At 38.5% G+C, this 14629-nt stretch overlaps 1 protein-coding gene across 6 annotated transcripts in view; it reads left to right on the forward strand.

The window, feature by feature from the left end:
• SULF2 (sulfatase 2) overlaps nucleotides 1–14629 on the forward strand; it is an 89343-nt gene that overhangs the window by 60736 nt on the left and 13978 nt on the right. For all 6 annotated transcript variants that reach the window (XM_030288584.4, XM_072917063.1, XM_030288583.4 and 3 more), the window contains 3 exons: nucleotides 219–275; nucleotides 954–1083; nucleotides 11064–11271. In XM_030288584.4, the coding sequence (XP_030144444.1) occupies nucleotides 219–275; nucleotides 954–1083; nucleotides 11064–11271 (395 nt within the window). The remainder of the gene's footprint in view (nucleotides 1–218; nucleotides 276–953; nucleotides 1084–11063; nucleotides 11272–14629) is intronic.

The raw sequence follows: 14629 nt of genomic DNA on the forward strand, positions 1-14629 counted from the left end.
GTGTAAACCTGTTGTGGATTTAGTTCCTGTGAGAGAAATATGTCCTGTGGTTTTCAGTGGAGAGCCATATGTTTCTGGTTCATAGAGCTGGATGTCCTCTTGTGCGGTTATGTGACATGTTTCTTGTTGGAATTAGGGGTGGGAGAGAAAACTGGGGCGTAACTTGGTTACTGGTTTTGTGGGAATTGTGTCTTCCTCTCCTCCTTGTTTCCTCCTAGGTTTCATTTAAAGAAAAAGATGAAGGTATGGAGAGACTCATTCCTCGTGGAAAGAGGGTAAGGAAAGTGTTAATCACAAAGCCTAGTCTTTTTAAATAGAAAGATATTGAATATCTAAAGCCAAAGCAGCACTCTGCTGCAGTCTAAAGCCATTTAGCTGTGCCAGCAGGGACACAGCTGCAGTATGCCTAATGGCAGTGATTGTTTGATTGGAGGGAATGGATGGCCTCTGCCTACAGCCTGCATAAATGTGCTCTTGTGGTGGGAGAAGGGGAATTTCCTTGGATTGAGAGAATGGGAAGGCATCCCAATTTGCTCTTAGCTACTGTCCCCTACCCTCCTGCTTGTATCACAGGATTATGAACAACCCTTCTTCTCTGCATCTTCATCTGCTAGTCATTCCCTCTGCACCTCTGCCTTAGTAGATAAATGAGGGCATTAGGGGTTTGCAAAGTACAGCACTGTAGAATGTGATGTGGTCTCTCTATATTGACAGTTGTCACTGCCTGTCACTCAGGCATGTAACACAGTGTCTTGATTTTATATGTTTTTGTATGCTCCCTGAGAGCAGGACATGAATAACTTGTGTGTTATTAGACAGTTTCTACTGGACTGTTAAGTTTTGGCTACCAGAGGTGATACGGACTCTGAAAATGACTACTTATCTAAGTCTTTTCAGCTAACTGTATTTGTGTGTTGGAGTTAATGTAAGAATAATTTCTTTTTCTTTTCCAGTAAATTGCTGCATAAAAGGGAGAACGAGAAGGTAGATGCCCAAGAAGAAAACTTTCTACCCAAATACCAGCGTGTGAAAGACCTCTGTCAGCGAGCTGAGTATCAAACAGCTTGTGAACAGCTTGGCCAGGTAGGGTATTGTTACCCCAGACTGCAAGAAAGCAGTTGTAATTGGGCTAAGCTCAACACCTTCATTGTGTCAATGTTCTTCACCTCATCATCAATGCCAGCATATAAATCAAATAGCTGGTTCTGTAACCTTTGCTCAAATCTTTATTACAGCATTTTTGAGATTGACTGTCAGTCAAGAAATTGCTGATTCAAGTGTTCTGTATTGATTCCTGACTACCACTAAGAAAACTGCCTAGGCTCTCTCAATGTTTTATTTCTCAAAGAGGATGTGGTTTGGGATTCATTAGTGATGAGAAGCCACAATGTACATAACTGATTGGCCTTTTAAAATATATATAGCTTGCTTTGCTTCAAATTCTCTCTTTAATTCATTTTGTTGTTGTTACTTGTAATTAGTTACTACTAATTACATATAGTAATGGAAAGCTAAAATTCTGTTAACTCAGTATATATATCCCTCCTCTTAACAAAAACACACTGGGAAAACACACATGCGATTATGACTGGAGGCAGGCTGTGTGTATGTGGGCATAAAGCTCATTGACTGTAATTTCCCTTGTTGCATAACTGTTTTGGGCAGATATGACAGTATGTTCACTTTACATACAAGTGACATAGAAGAAATTAATGGGAAAAAATTAGGGTAGTATCAATACATGGTCTTGACATGCACAGGAGAGGATTTTGTGAGTTTAACAGGGCAGTGCAAAAGCAAAGTATGGCTATCTCCAGAGTGTTCACCACTCTTGGCAAAATTGACTCTGTGTCATAGCTCTCTCATGCAGGTGTGGGACAGAGAACCCCTTTCCAAGGACTGTAACACATTCTGTGAACAAAGGGGTGAAGGTAAATGGGTCCACATGCTAATATGTCTGTTATCACACTGGCATTACCTCATATTCCGGCAGCCCAGAGGGCTGTCAAAGTAAGTTAGTCTGTGGAATATAACTGTTCTTCCAGACATGATATAAATGACTTACCAAGCTATAGCCAGTAATGGGCTACTTAGGCTGCAGTAGTTAATTTATTTACTGTCAAAGGCCAGACTCCATACTTCTAGCTCTACTGATCATGTAGTTCAATGTACCTGTGAAATGAGTCCATTGTTCCTTAGGTGTTTGGATCCAATTTATATGTATAAAACTTGTCCAGGTGTTCTTTTCCTCCTGTGGCTTCTATGTCAGATTGAGTACACAGAGCAATTATAATCTTCTGTTCTTTGTAAAAATACTAAACTTAAAAGAATACTATATGCAGTATCTTATTGTCATAAGAAGTCTTTAGCTGAAATTTTAGCTGAATGGGAGCAAGCCACTGTTTTATGAATTTGCAATGTCATTTGAAGAACTGGAAGGAAAGGTGGTTTTTTTTTTTTTTTTTTCTACTACAACATTATCCAGTAAGTAGGATGGGGAAACATAACATTTTTTGTTTTCCCATCACTATTTTCTTTTCAAGAGAAGTATAAAATGTCAACTCCATAGTCAAAATTACCAATAAATTCTGCATTATAGATGTGCTAATAAGAGATGCTTGTGCTATATCCTTATTGTCAGGAGACAGAGAGGAGAAGAATTGTTTTGAGCAGTTCGGTCAGGCATAATAGGAAGGGATAGGATGAAATTGAGCAAAAAAAGAAATTTATGTTGGACATCAGGAAAAATTGCCAAACAATCAAGTCAATTAAAATCTGTGAAGGGCTCTCAAGGGAATCTCAATCCTTCTAACCTCTACTCTAGAGACTACGTCCTAGTAGTCTGTCTACACAATAGGAATACTGGGAGATGAATGTGCTTCTTTGAAGATAAATTGTGTTTAAATGCGGGTGCGCCCAAAATCTCTTCAGAGTGAAGGAAGACTAACTTCTCAAATGACAAATGGGTGTTGTCTGTTTGCTGATGCTGTTCATAGTTCTGCACAGTAAGTAGAATGAGCCCAAGCTAATAACATACCACTGCCTTGGGGAGTTGATGTTATGCAGATGCAATGGTTATTTAGCAGATGTCTTCTGATCCTGCAGGACACTCTATTTAACAGTACTTGGAGTATGAAAAGTGAATTTTTGTATCCTGATAAATACCTCTCTGGGTCAGAATTAGTTGAAAGCTTGCTGAAGTCACTGGGGCTCTTTCTTTTGACTTAAACAAGTTTTGGGGACCTGCTATTCCATGCACGGAGAAATCTGATTTGTCAGGGAATGTAAAGTGTGAGCAGGAGACAAGAAGCACAAATGGAAAGCAAAGACCCAGGAGGGGAATGAAGGACAAGAGACAAGGGCAGAGTTTAAAAGAGAGGTAAAGAAAGGAGAGGGAAATAAATCTTTGAATGTAAGGTGGAGAATTTGAAATTCTGCTTTGTGAGCATGCAATACAGGTCTATTGCCACAAAGTGATTTTTGAAAATTTTTCACCCTCATTAACCTGTATTTGTTTTGATAAGAGAGTACCAAGATCATGGAGAAGAAGCTATTCATAGTGTCTAAAACCTTGTTTCACAGCCCACTAAGTGGAAATTTTTTTGCATCGCTAATATATGTAAATTCTTCTGAGAGCAGTGGGAATCTGTGTGTTGCCATGTTTTGTTTTTCAGTTATTAGGGTTTGGTGTGTGTTAGTTCTTTGCATCCAACAAGGGGTGACTGTAGAATCAGATGAAAGAGCAGCTCAGCATTTATATTCAGGGATTTAAAGGAGATGAACTCTTCCCACATGAAATAAAAAAGAAAAAAAAAATATCCTATTACCTAATGGCTTCCACACTTTTTTTTTCTTTTTAGTGTAGTTTGGTCTTTCATCCGAAGCTGGCTGGTGAGTGGAAGCTGACCCATTTTTATCTAGTAACCTGCATTAATGTGCTTTTGTGGAAGCCAATTATGATACCAGCATTGCTCTGTAGAGTATTCCCAGTAACACCACAGTATCATAACAAGGGCTGCACAAAATCTCCCTTTAAGTGAGTTGCCAGTTTTGTGCACATTTGATAAACATGCAATACCCGCAGCAGTGCTGATTGCTATAGGGAATCTATGCTGTACATGTAAGAATTCCAAAAATTAAAATATTTTTTCTTTAGCAGGATCTGGCATAGTACAATAATACTGCTAACTCCTGAAGAGAAATAGTTGCCTGATTTAACATTATTTCCTTTTCAAATACATTTTATTTTCAAAGCTTTATTTACATGCAAATCTGATACAAGTAGAAATTGCCTTTAAATAACATTAGAAGTATCATTTTATACGACAGTTTTCACAGGATAACATTCAAAATGCAAATGTTTGCACTTTGTTTCTTTCAAGTGTTCTGCAGATGAAAGGTTTGACACAGAGTGTTCCCTCCAATCGCTTTGTACTATACCAGGATCATGAAGGGCTACTCTCTTTTGTAACTGGTCTGATGATACCATAAATAAAAGCACATGCTTTACTTGCTTGCTGCCCCCAAGTTCTCTCACATAACTTGGCATACCAGTGATGAAAACTATTCTGATCAGTGTGTGCCTTCTTTGTAAGTTCAGAAAAGGAACTACATCATATTCCTGAATCCACCACAAGCATTATTAGCCATTGCTTAGTGCCAAGGGAGGAGAAATAGGAAAAAAATTGCTTATATTTTCTCCTTTTTCTGAGGCCACTGTAGCTTGAGGTTGTATCAACCAGACCTAGGAAGCAGTGTCAGGTTTTGGAAGGAATATTTTTAAAAATTAGACAGATCCAAAACTTTCTTCCCATCTTTTGTGGTTTATTGGTACTTTTGTTGCTAGCAGAGATATACTGAGGTTATGAAAGAATTTAAGTTCTCTTGCTAGCAGAGATATATTGAGGTTATGAAATAATTTAAGTTCTCTTGGTAAGTGACATATATCAAGCCAGCTAGAGTCCAGATAACTTCAATAGCACTTTCAGCAGATCTTTGGAGTTCCTGAACTTTAGAACAAGTTGCACATGATCAACTTTCAGAATCAAATTCTTAATCTGTGACTACAGCAAGAAATGACTTGCTGATAACTTCAAACATTAAAAAATTTATCAGCCCTGGAACCAATAAAATTAGGAGGAAAAAAACAATGAAAATTAAAATGATGATTTATTAAGGCTGTTATCTGAGGATTGCATTCCTATGAGGAACTGTAATTAACAAAAGTGTTTTCCTCCTTGAATTAGAAATAGCCTGTAATGATTTTCAGAGGCTATTTTACTTACTGGATTTTTTTTTTGTTTGTTGCTTCACAAACTCAAGAAATTTGCATTTCTAGGTAAGAGGTTTATTAACTTCTTGTCATTACAGTATTAGCTTTTGTATGTAGCTTGCTGAAATTGACACCAAAATTTAATAAAAACCCCAGCTTTTACAAATATCCTTATATGGGTAGTGATGTACTTTAGTTAAAAGACTACTGGAGGTCAGGAAACTGGCTTCAGTCTCAGAGGTTTAGTTTGGAACCTCAAAAAAATTAATTCCCCTTTTGTTGCTGCTGTTTTTTCCTTCACAACTAATGTAATTTCTGCTAAAGCTGCACTGACTTCTTAGATTGTGCAATGCCTAATGCAGCAGCTGGAACCATTTGATACCATGACCCAATTATTATAGTAATAGTGAATTAATTATATAACTGTAATCTTAAAATTAGCTGAATACCTGATTCTTCATTTGTGATTGTCCCACCTGCCTCATGTTGGCTGCAGTTTGTGGCATTACAAAGTCCTCAAAACATTCTGTCAATATATTGTTCATCTATCTAATAATTTGAAAGTTTGAGTGGTATGTAGTGTGTGACAACTGAAATTGAGCTGAGAGTTCAGTGGCCCAAATCTCTAAAAATCGTGAGTCAGTGTAATGAAATTATGTCACATTGGAATGAAAGCCAGGCAGTGGTCTTCATTTACATACTGATACCATGAAGTAGAGGAAACCAAACAATCCTTTACCAGTGGATGAGTAGGAATAAGGTACCGGAGGAAGAGGCGAACCCAGCAAAAATGTTAAAATGTTAAGGAAGTAATACCACTTGGGAAGAACTAAGGAACTGGGCATAATCAAATAAAAAATAGCCGAGAAGAGAGAGGTCTGACTGCATGAATTGGAGAGATGTTGTGAAGAAGATATGAACTGATTTTTTTAAGTCAGCTAGAACAGAGAAGTAATAACGTGTATGAGACAAACAATGGTCAATTCAAGTTGTCTGTTCCCTGAACCTAGTACCATCTGAGCGATAGGAGAAGCTGCCAGCAAAAACAACAGAACTTGTTGTAGAGTAAGGTCTTGTGTGTGGCTCTCTGGATTTTGTTACTTTGTCCTCATTAGCCCAATGGAAAGTAACACAAGGAGCAAACCACAGCAAAGAAGAGGTAACTAAACTGTAAATCTACGATTTCATAAAAGGAAAAAAATTGTATCCTGACTACTCATGAATCAATTAGACTGGAAGTTACTCTATTTTTAGCCATTAAAACAGTTTGTCTGTAGCTCACAATCTAATGGAGCTCACCATCTAATGTTCACCATCTGAACCCAACACTGGGTTCAGAAAGCAACTGCATAAAGACTGATATTACTGATGTGTTTTTCTCAGGTTCTTGGCAAAGACAGAAGAACTTATTGTGCTATAGAAACTTGGATTCTTAGAGCCGTTAGGGAGCCTTGCTGGCACCTCAGTGATCAAACTGTTTCACTTTTAACTTTTCTGTAAAATAAGATGGAATCTCTTTGGCATAACAAAAAAACCCAAACAAACAAAAACAAAACAAAAAAAACCCCACACCAAAAAACACAAAACCAGCAAAAACCAGCTGCTGAGAGACACAGAATGGTGAATTAGGGCTTAGCTCTGAAGGATACCTGTTTCAATGGAATATTTCCTAGCAAGACTTACATAATTGGCTATTTTTCCCTCAAAGAAAGAAGTGTCAATTGAGAGACATTCACTGAAGGAAATGAGTGAATTGTAGGAAAAAATCATACAGGGAAAGTCATGGCTATTTATTTCTGATTGGGGCTTCAGATAGTGACTTTGAATCTGTGATTGCTGTAATGGTAAGAAGACAATAATGCAAAACCCACTTCATGGTGATAAGGGCTGTGAAGAAAATAATAAGTTTTTAACACACAGAAAAATACAATATGTCTTTTTCTGCTAATGAGTAATTTGCATGTTCAAGGTAAATAGTGTTACTGGAAGGGAGCAAGGCACCTGTTCAGTCTACATCTGTTGCCATTAAGATTCATGTTTCATAGATATTGTAGTCTTAATTTAGTCTTGGATACGTATAGCAGATAGTTTAGGCTGGAGAGAGCATGTTTCAAAGTGTGGTTTGATTTTTTTCTTCCTTTGCAGTGTTCATTTGAACGAGATTTCTGTTCACTGCCAACAACTTGCCTGTTAAACTAATAGAGCCCAGACTTTCTGCTTTGCAAGCGAATAGCTGGGTAGCATGAGCTATGCAATAGGAAGTGTGGATAGGGGATGAAGCAGAAGCATCAGAACAAGCATAGCACAGCTGGTGACAGAAAGCATGAGCACAGCAACTAAGTTGGCCTGAGGATGGTGGGAAGTCTCCAGCTGGAACAGCTTTGATGTTAAAAGGAGGTAACTGGAAAGTTTTGCACAATGTGAGCTTGATACACTTCAGGATCTATTGCAAAAGCTATTTCTGTGATGGTTTGAGTAGCTGTTCTGCCATGCTTTGCAGGAGGAAAGACAGGTTCTTCACTTGGAATTTTGATATGAGCTGGGATGAAGATTGTGGAGCAGTCTGGGTTTTCCACTGAGTTTTGGTTGGTGTTAAATTCCCCTCTCTTTCAGGACTTCATGCTTTTGAGGTGTTACAAGCAAGAGGTCTTGATTTAAGAACATATCATTTGCCCTAATAAAGAAAATATCTGAAAAGTTTGGGGCAGGTAGGTGGTGAACTAAGGGCTTTTAGTTTTCTTGACAGTTGCATTAATCCACTATTTATAAATAATTATGTTTTGCTGCTTGATAGTTATCATGTCTACCTGTGAGCCAAAGTATCTCTGGGTTACTCTGAAGTTATTCATATAGAGATTTAATTGATTAAGTGATTATCTCTTAAAAAATGTTTTTGTTCCTTTCAGAGTTTTCCACAGGTATATGCATGATCATAGAATTGCATAATGGTTGGAAAGGACCACATGGGTCATCTCTTCCAACCACCCTGCTCAGGCAGGGTTATTCTAGAGCACACAGCACAGGACTGTGTCCAGATATTTCTGGAATCTCTCCAGGGGAGAGCCCAGAACTGAACTCCAGATGTGCCTCACTAGGGCTGAGCAGAGAGGCAGGACCAGCTCAGGGAACTGACAACACACTCCAGGACACCGTTGGCACTCTTGGCCCCCAAGACACACTGCTGACTCATGGAGAACTTATTGTCCACCAGGACTCCCCAGGTCCTTCTCCACAGAACAGATGGTCTGCTGTGCACTAGAAAGCAATTTCAAATGCCAGAATTAGCAGCATTTAAAGCTTCCTAACGGTTAAGAGAGGTTTTCACATTTTTCTTGCAATTCCTGCCCTCTTCCCCTAAGTAGAAATGACTGCAGCTGATAGAGCCATGATATCAACCTAGTGAATTTGCTTTTGGACCTACAAGTAGAGCAAGGATAAGCTGTTGAATCCCAAACATATTCATACAGATGCCGATACCTGTTTTGGGGAAAAAAGTAAAGGCTTGAGACTTTCCTTCCCCTGCTCTCCTACCCTCACACCATGCCCTGCTCCCCCCCGGCCATGTATTCAGTGTTTGCTTCTAATATAATTTAGGTAGATCTGCACTGCAGTCATTCAGCAGTGGGGCCTGTTAATGCATACAAAGTGCCCTTCAGTGAAGTCTTTAAGATGTTTTCACTGTAGCATACAGCTGCACCAAAAACTAAAGAATTTTTTCCAGTTCACCTCTAGGGGAAAATTTAGCATCAGTCTCTTGACAAGACATGAAAGAAATAGAGAAAAAATTTTTTTTGGCCACACGTCAGACTACTTGCAGTAATTCTCATCATGACACTGAACTTTCCCTCTGTTGAAACTTCATTTTTCATGTATTAAAATGTACCTAGAGCATAGAGCTCTACTGAGCAGAAAATGTAGTTTGTATTTTGAAAATGTATTTTTCAAAAATAATGTTCAGATTAAGTGGGAAACAGCAACAAACATTTTTCCATCTCTTTTAGTTGTGAAAGAAAGCATTGCTTATTCTCATAAAATAACTTTTAGTTGAAACCTCAGTCTGTATGCACATCAATCAGTGTTAGGCATTTATAAAAGTAAGAGAGGAATTTGTTCTTCAGATATTAATTTGTTATTGAATCTAGGTAAATATGTACTGCTTTACAGATGAACATAGTCATGCAAAGATCTTACTGTCAGTGTCTCTCCTTGGTTTCCTGATTCATTGTGCTGTAAATTAAGCTGCATTTATCTGCATCAGAGCAAGGCTTGGGCTGTACAGGAGGCTGAACACAGATACAGCTCAGGAGATTTGGCATCCAGGTGTCTGAGGATATCAGTGGGCACACCATAAAATTGATCATTTTAAATGAGAGGTTCTGCCACAGTGAAAGGTAAATGTGCTGTAACTGGCGACTTCACTTTTGACTCCTATTAAAGTCTGATAATAAAAGCACAGTGATCTTGTTTTCTTATTTTGCTGTCCTGCAAACAATGGAGTGAATGTCAACAGAAAATATACGCTTTGTTGTCCCAGCCTTTGCACACCTTGCTGTGCAAACTGAAGTGGCTGAGTCTCCCTCATAGAGCTGTAGGCTGCTGTAAAATATCATCTTGCCCAGAAGATGCTGCTGGTTTTATTTCTGTTCTTTTATTTGGAAAATCCTCAATATTCCAGTGAGTCCTGGAAGAACTGACTTACAGGATTTTGTAATAGGGAAGAAGAGGAACACTTCTTCAAGACTCAACAAGAAGCTGAGTGTTTCTGAGAAACTTTTTTTAAAGCAGTAGCAACTGCTACTGTAAGGGGGTTTTTATGTGTCTCTAAGCCTCTGTAGCTAGCAAAGTGTTGATAAATTAAGGAGTAAGTGAAATAATTTTGTGATGTACCTGAGAAGTGGGTAAAACTTCTGTGCCAGGTTGAAGGCAGCTAAATTCCTTTGCCCTTGGTACAGCTCTGACAGCAGTGTGGAGGAATTGTGAGCAAGTTACTTCAGGACTTGAGTGAGTGAATTGGAGATAGGGAACAGTATTTTCTCTAGTTTGAGTGTGAGAGGGAGGGATTTCTCACTTCAGACATCCAGTGCAGCTCACCCTCACAAGTCAAGCCCAAGTGTGTTGAAGGGAAAAAGGTATTAAAACCACTCAAGATGGAGATAAATCATGCAGCTGAGGACTTCTACAGCTAATCTGACCCTTAGAAAGGCCATTGAAGAGAAACAGGCACTTTTGTAGGGCAATCCTGGAAAACACTTCAACCCTGGAGGAGTTCAAGGACAGGCTGGATGGAGCTCTGAACAACCTGATCTAGTGAAAGGTGTCCCCTTGCATATGGCGGGGGGGGTGGAGCGAGATGGTCTTTAAGGTCCAACCAAGTCAGTATATGAGTCTATCTGGAGGGCTTCCATAAAGCTGGAAGGTTTTGGTCCTACTATGCTGAGAGTTATAATGAGGCTCTCAGGATTAGGATATGGCTTGAATGTCCTTGGTTTATGCTGCAGTTATGCTTCTGAAAGTTGTCACTTACCACTTTCATGGTTTTAGCTGTAGTATTGATTTTTAAAAGAAATTTCAATTGTTCTACCTCCAAGAGGCAAACTCAGAAACAAATGCAATGGTGTTCTGAAGAGTTGCTGTTTTGTCTGAAAATGGAAGATTGCAAAAATCTGGTATGATAATAGGTGATAGGCGAGCCCCATTTTACTACAAGGAATATCTGATAAAATAGCTGCAGCTGGCCGTGAGACAGACCACAGTTAGGACAGATTTTTAATAACCAAATTTTTTCTTCCAGAAATGGCAGTGTGTGGAAGATGCTAGTGGAAAACTCAAGCTGCACAAGTGCAAGGGAATGGCAGACTTGGCAGCCGCAAGCAACGGCAAAGGCACCGCCAATGTTTTGCCCAAGTATTACAACAGGAATAGCGAAGACTGCAATTGCGAAGATAATGAATATAAACTGAGCCACATCAGACAAAGAAAGAAACTTTTCTCCAAGAAAAGTAAGCAAACCCACTGCATCTTCTGTCTCTGCCTTAGAAAGCTGTTGTTTGCTAACTCACGTAATTGTCTTGACAATCATAGGCATTGAATTTTGTTAGCAAATTTCCTGTGTATCTCAACTGTGAAACAGCATGTCTCATACTGGACAATCAGAGTTGAGAATATCTGGCCATAGAAAGAATGTTTCATTCTGGGGAATGCAGTGCCCATGCTGAAAAGGCAAATTGCACACAGTTACATAGGCTGTGGAACATGAACAGCAAATACTTCAATTTTCAGTAGCTCCTGCAATGCTTGCAGCTGTTACTTCAGTAATTTATTTTCAATAAGAATGTGTGTACTTTGTTATTGAAGCTGCTTGATTCTAACATCCTTTTCTTCTGCTCAGTCAGCAGAGACAAGTCTGACTTTTAATCAGATATAACAGCCAAAGGGGATGACTATTACTGGTTTCCTTGGCACAGATTAGTGCTTTACCAGAAAGCCCATTTTACTGACCCTGTTAAACCTTAGTTAGACTAAGATGTATATTTGAAGTATGTAGTTTAATTATAGATTAGAGGTAAATGGCAACACAGAATTATTAGTTACTTGTAATGTTTCTTTCATCTCACTCCAAAAATACAGAGCCTTACTTATTTAGCAGGGTAGTCTTTTTATATAATGGCACAAACTTGAAACACAGAGTTTAAATTTATTTTCTCCCATTATATTTGCCTTGCAAGCTGATTAGTAATTACTAAGCAAATTCTTAGTTGAAAAAAAATTACTGGTTCCATCAACTATACTTGATATTTAAATATGTGCTACAGCTGACAATCTGTAAAGAACACTAGAATTTGTACTTATTTAACTACTTTTTTTAAAGTCACAGAAGGAAGTTAAATCATGGGGAGTCAACAGCAGTAGATGGAAGGCACTAAATGAGGACAGGAAAACAAAATGTGGGCAACATAATGCTATCTGATAATAATTAATACTTACTTAAGTGCTTTACATTGTTGCTTTCTAAACATTAACTAATTTTCACAACATCCAAAGGAGGTGGTTAAGTGTATAATTAACTTTAGTTTATGTACACAGGAAGTTGAGATAGAAAAAAGTGAAACTTGCTCCCTCTCACAGAAGGATGAGAATGGTGCTTTTTTCCTCTGTGTTCTGTTCAGATGAGACAGAGTTTCTACTACACCCTTCAACTCATTAGCTTCACTGAACCTTAAGGTATAAACTTCAACAACATATAACAGGATTTTGACAATCACATTGCCTTGCTTGTGTCTAAAGTAAAGTATTCGCCTCCACAGATGCTCCATCCATCTTCCCACATCTGGGGTATGCTATACAGGGAAGAGGTTAGCTTGGACCTATTGACAGAGACCTTTTCATTGGTGTTGGCTATTCTTCTACATGCACTTATCTAATACATCACACAGCAAATGCAAGTGAGCCCAAAGCAGTACAAGTCAAGGTGACATACCAAGGTTTTTCAAAACAGCATATGTGGAAAGCTGTCTCACTGGACTATGGTTAGTTAAGAGGGTGGCCTGGATATTCATGATGAGTATTTGGGTTTTTATGACCTGTTCTGTGAGACTTGGGATAAAGTGTGGTCTGTGCTGGGTTGCATAATTGTTAGGGCACCTCTGGGGTCTTCTACTCAGAATTTGATGAGTGCATGAGATTACACTGCAGCCCTGCTTGAATACCAGTAAATGCTATTCATTAGTTTGAACAACTGCCAAACAAAATAGAAGTTTCTATTCTAAGAGTCACGTCCACATTAATGCAGTAGTTCCAAGGAGTAGCAAAGTTTTGAAGGAAATGCCCTGATCACTCATTTCTGTTGTGCACAACAGAGATAGATTTGCAAAAGGTCGTTTTATTGGATTCCAATCTGCACTCATTTGCAAAAATGCAGAATGGATGCCCTGCATCTAGGGTGCATCAAGCAAGTTGCAAACCCTAATAGGGTATAAGAATTGGTCTTTCAGAAAGATTGAAACCAGTTACATATAGTGAGAACAGATGGTGTAAAAGACCAGACAAAATTGCTGGTACAGAGGCTGGAACACCAGACATTTTGATAAAATAATTACTTGCTAGTGTAGGCATGGTTTAGAATGCATTTTCAGGTGCACCAGTGCATTTAGCAGGCAATGTTGTTTTCTAAATTGAGTAAAATCAGTTTCACAACAGGGCCGTGTTATATATGTGCCATTTGGACAATGTCAAAATACATTACTTGACTGCAAAGCACTTAAGTGGCAGAAACACATAAACATGAATATTTGGTATGTCTGGGTTTAGGTGTCTGGAATGTTTGCATTTTTGTCCTCTTTATTTCTTTAGTATACTCTTAATTTTTATAAGAAAGATCAAATAGAGCTTTGCAGTAGGTGGAAAGTTTAAAGTAAATAATGAGGTCTCAAAATCTTTGGCTGTGGTGTGGCCTATTATATTTTTCTTGTTGTGGATTTGATCTCTTCTTCCTGGGATGAGTGAGTGTAATTAAAGGAATTCTTAAGCTGCATGTAGGAAAATGATGATAGGCCACACCGAACAGTAAAGAAGCAGAAGTGTCTATAAAGAGGCTAGTGCATTTTTATTAAAATTTCCTTGACACTCTTACTTTTGAGGTGGTATCAATGCTGGATCAAAATGACATTTTTAATAACATTATTTTTTATTAAAAAGTAAAAGTCCATTACTTTACAGATAAGCAGCTGGCTTTCTTGGCTTAAACTCCTCTGGACTCCATTTTGCAACTCAACTTTGAGGTTGCAACTTCTTAGCAATACCATCTCTAAGACAGGTGTTTTCTGTAGTAGCTGAGGAAGAGAGGCATCAGATTCATAGAGCTTACCAAAGCCAGACTTCAGTAACCTGAAGAAGATATTTTTGGCCAAATATTTAACATCCCTGGATTGACTGTTTGTAGGCTCTGTACAGAGGTAAATAGATTGGAAAGTAAAACCTGGGGGAGGATTGACTAATAAGTAATTAAACATTAGTATTTATGCCTGCAGTCCACTTAGCAGATGGGAGTGCACAGTTCAAATGAATATTGATCTTATCAAATATTTTAACCACTTGAGAATTTGATATCAATCACAGTACTGAGTCAGCACTGTGGGTAGCATGTTAGGATAAAGCAATAGAAGTGGTCCTTTATGAGGTGCCTCACTCCACACCAATTAGTTAGTGCTAAGGCTGTGTTAGTTTGGCTGCAAAGGGAGGAGTGACCTGGCTCCTAGCTGTTCAGGGACATGTAGTTGATGGTTCCCTGGGGCTATCTACTGAGGTTCAGCCTTCTGGATTGGTATATTAGACTTGGAAGGAATATTAATTGTTAGTTGG

This window comes from Taeniopygia guttata, chromosome 20, assembly GCF_048771995.1.
Source record: "Taeniopygia guttata chromosome 20, bTaeGut7.mat, whole genome shotgun sequence".
Lineage (NCBI taxonomy): Eukaryota > Metazoa > Chordata > Aves > Passeriformes > Estrildidae > Taeniopygia > Taeniopygia guttata.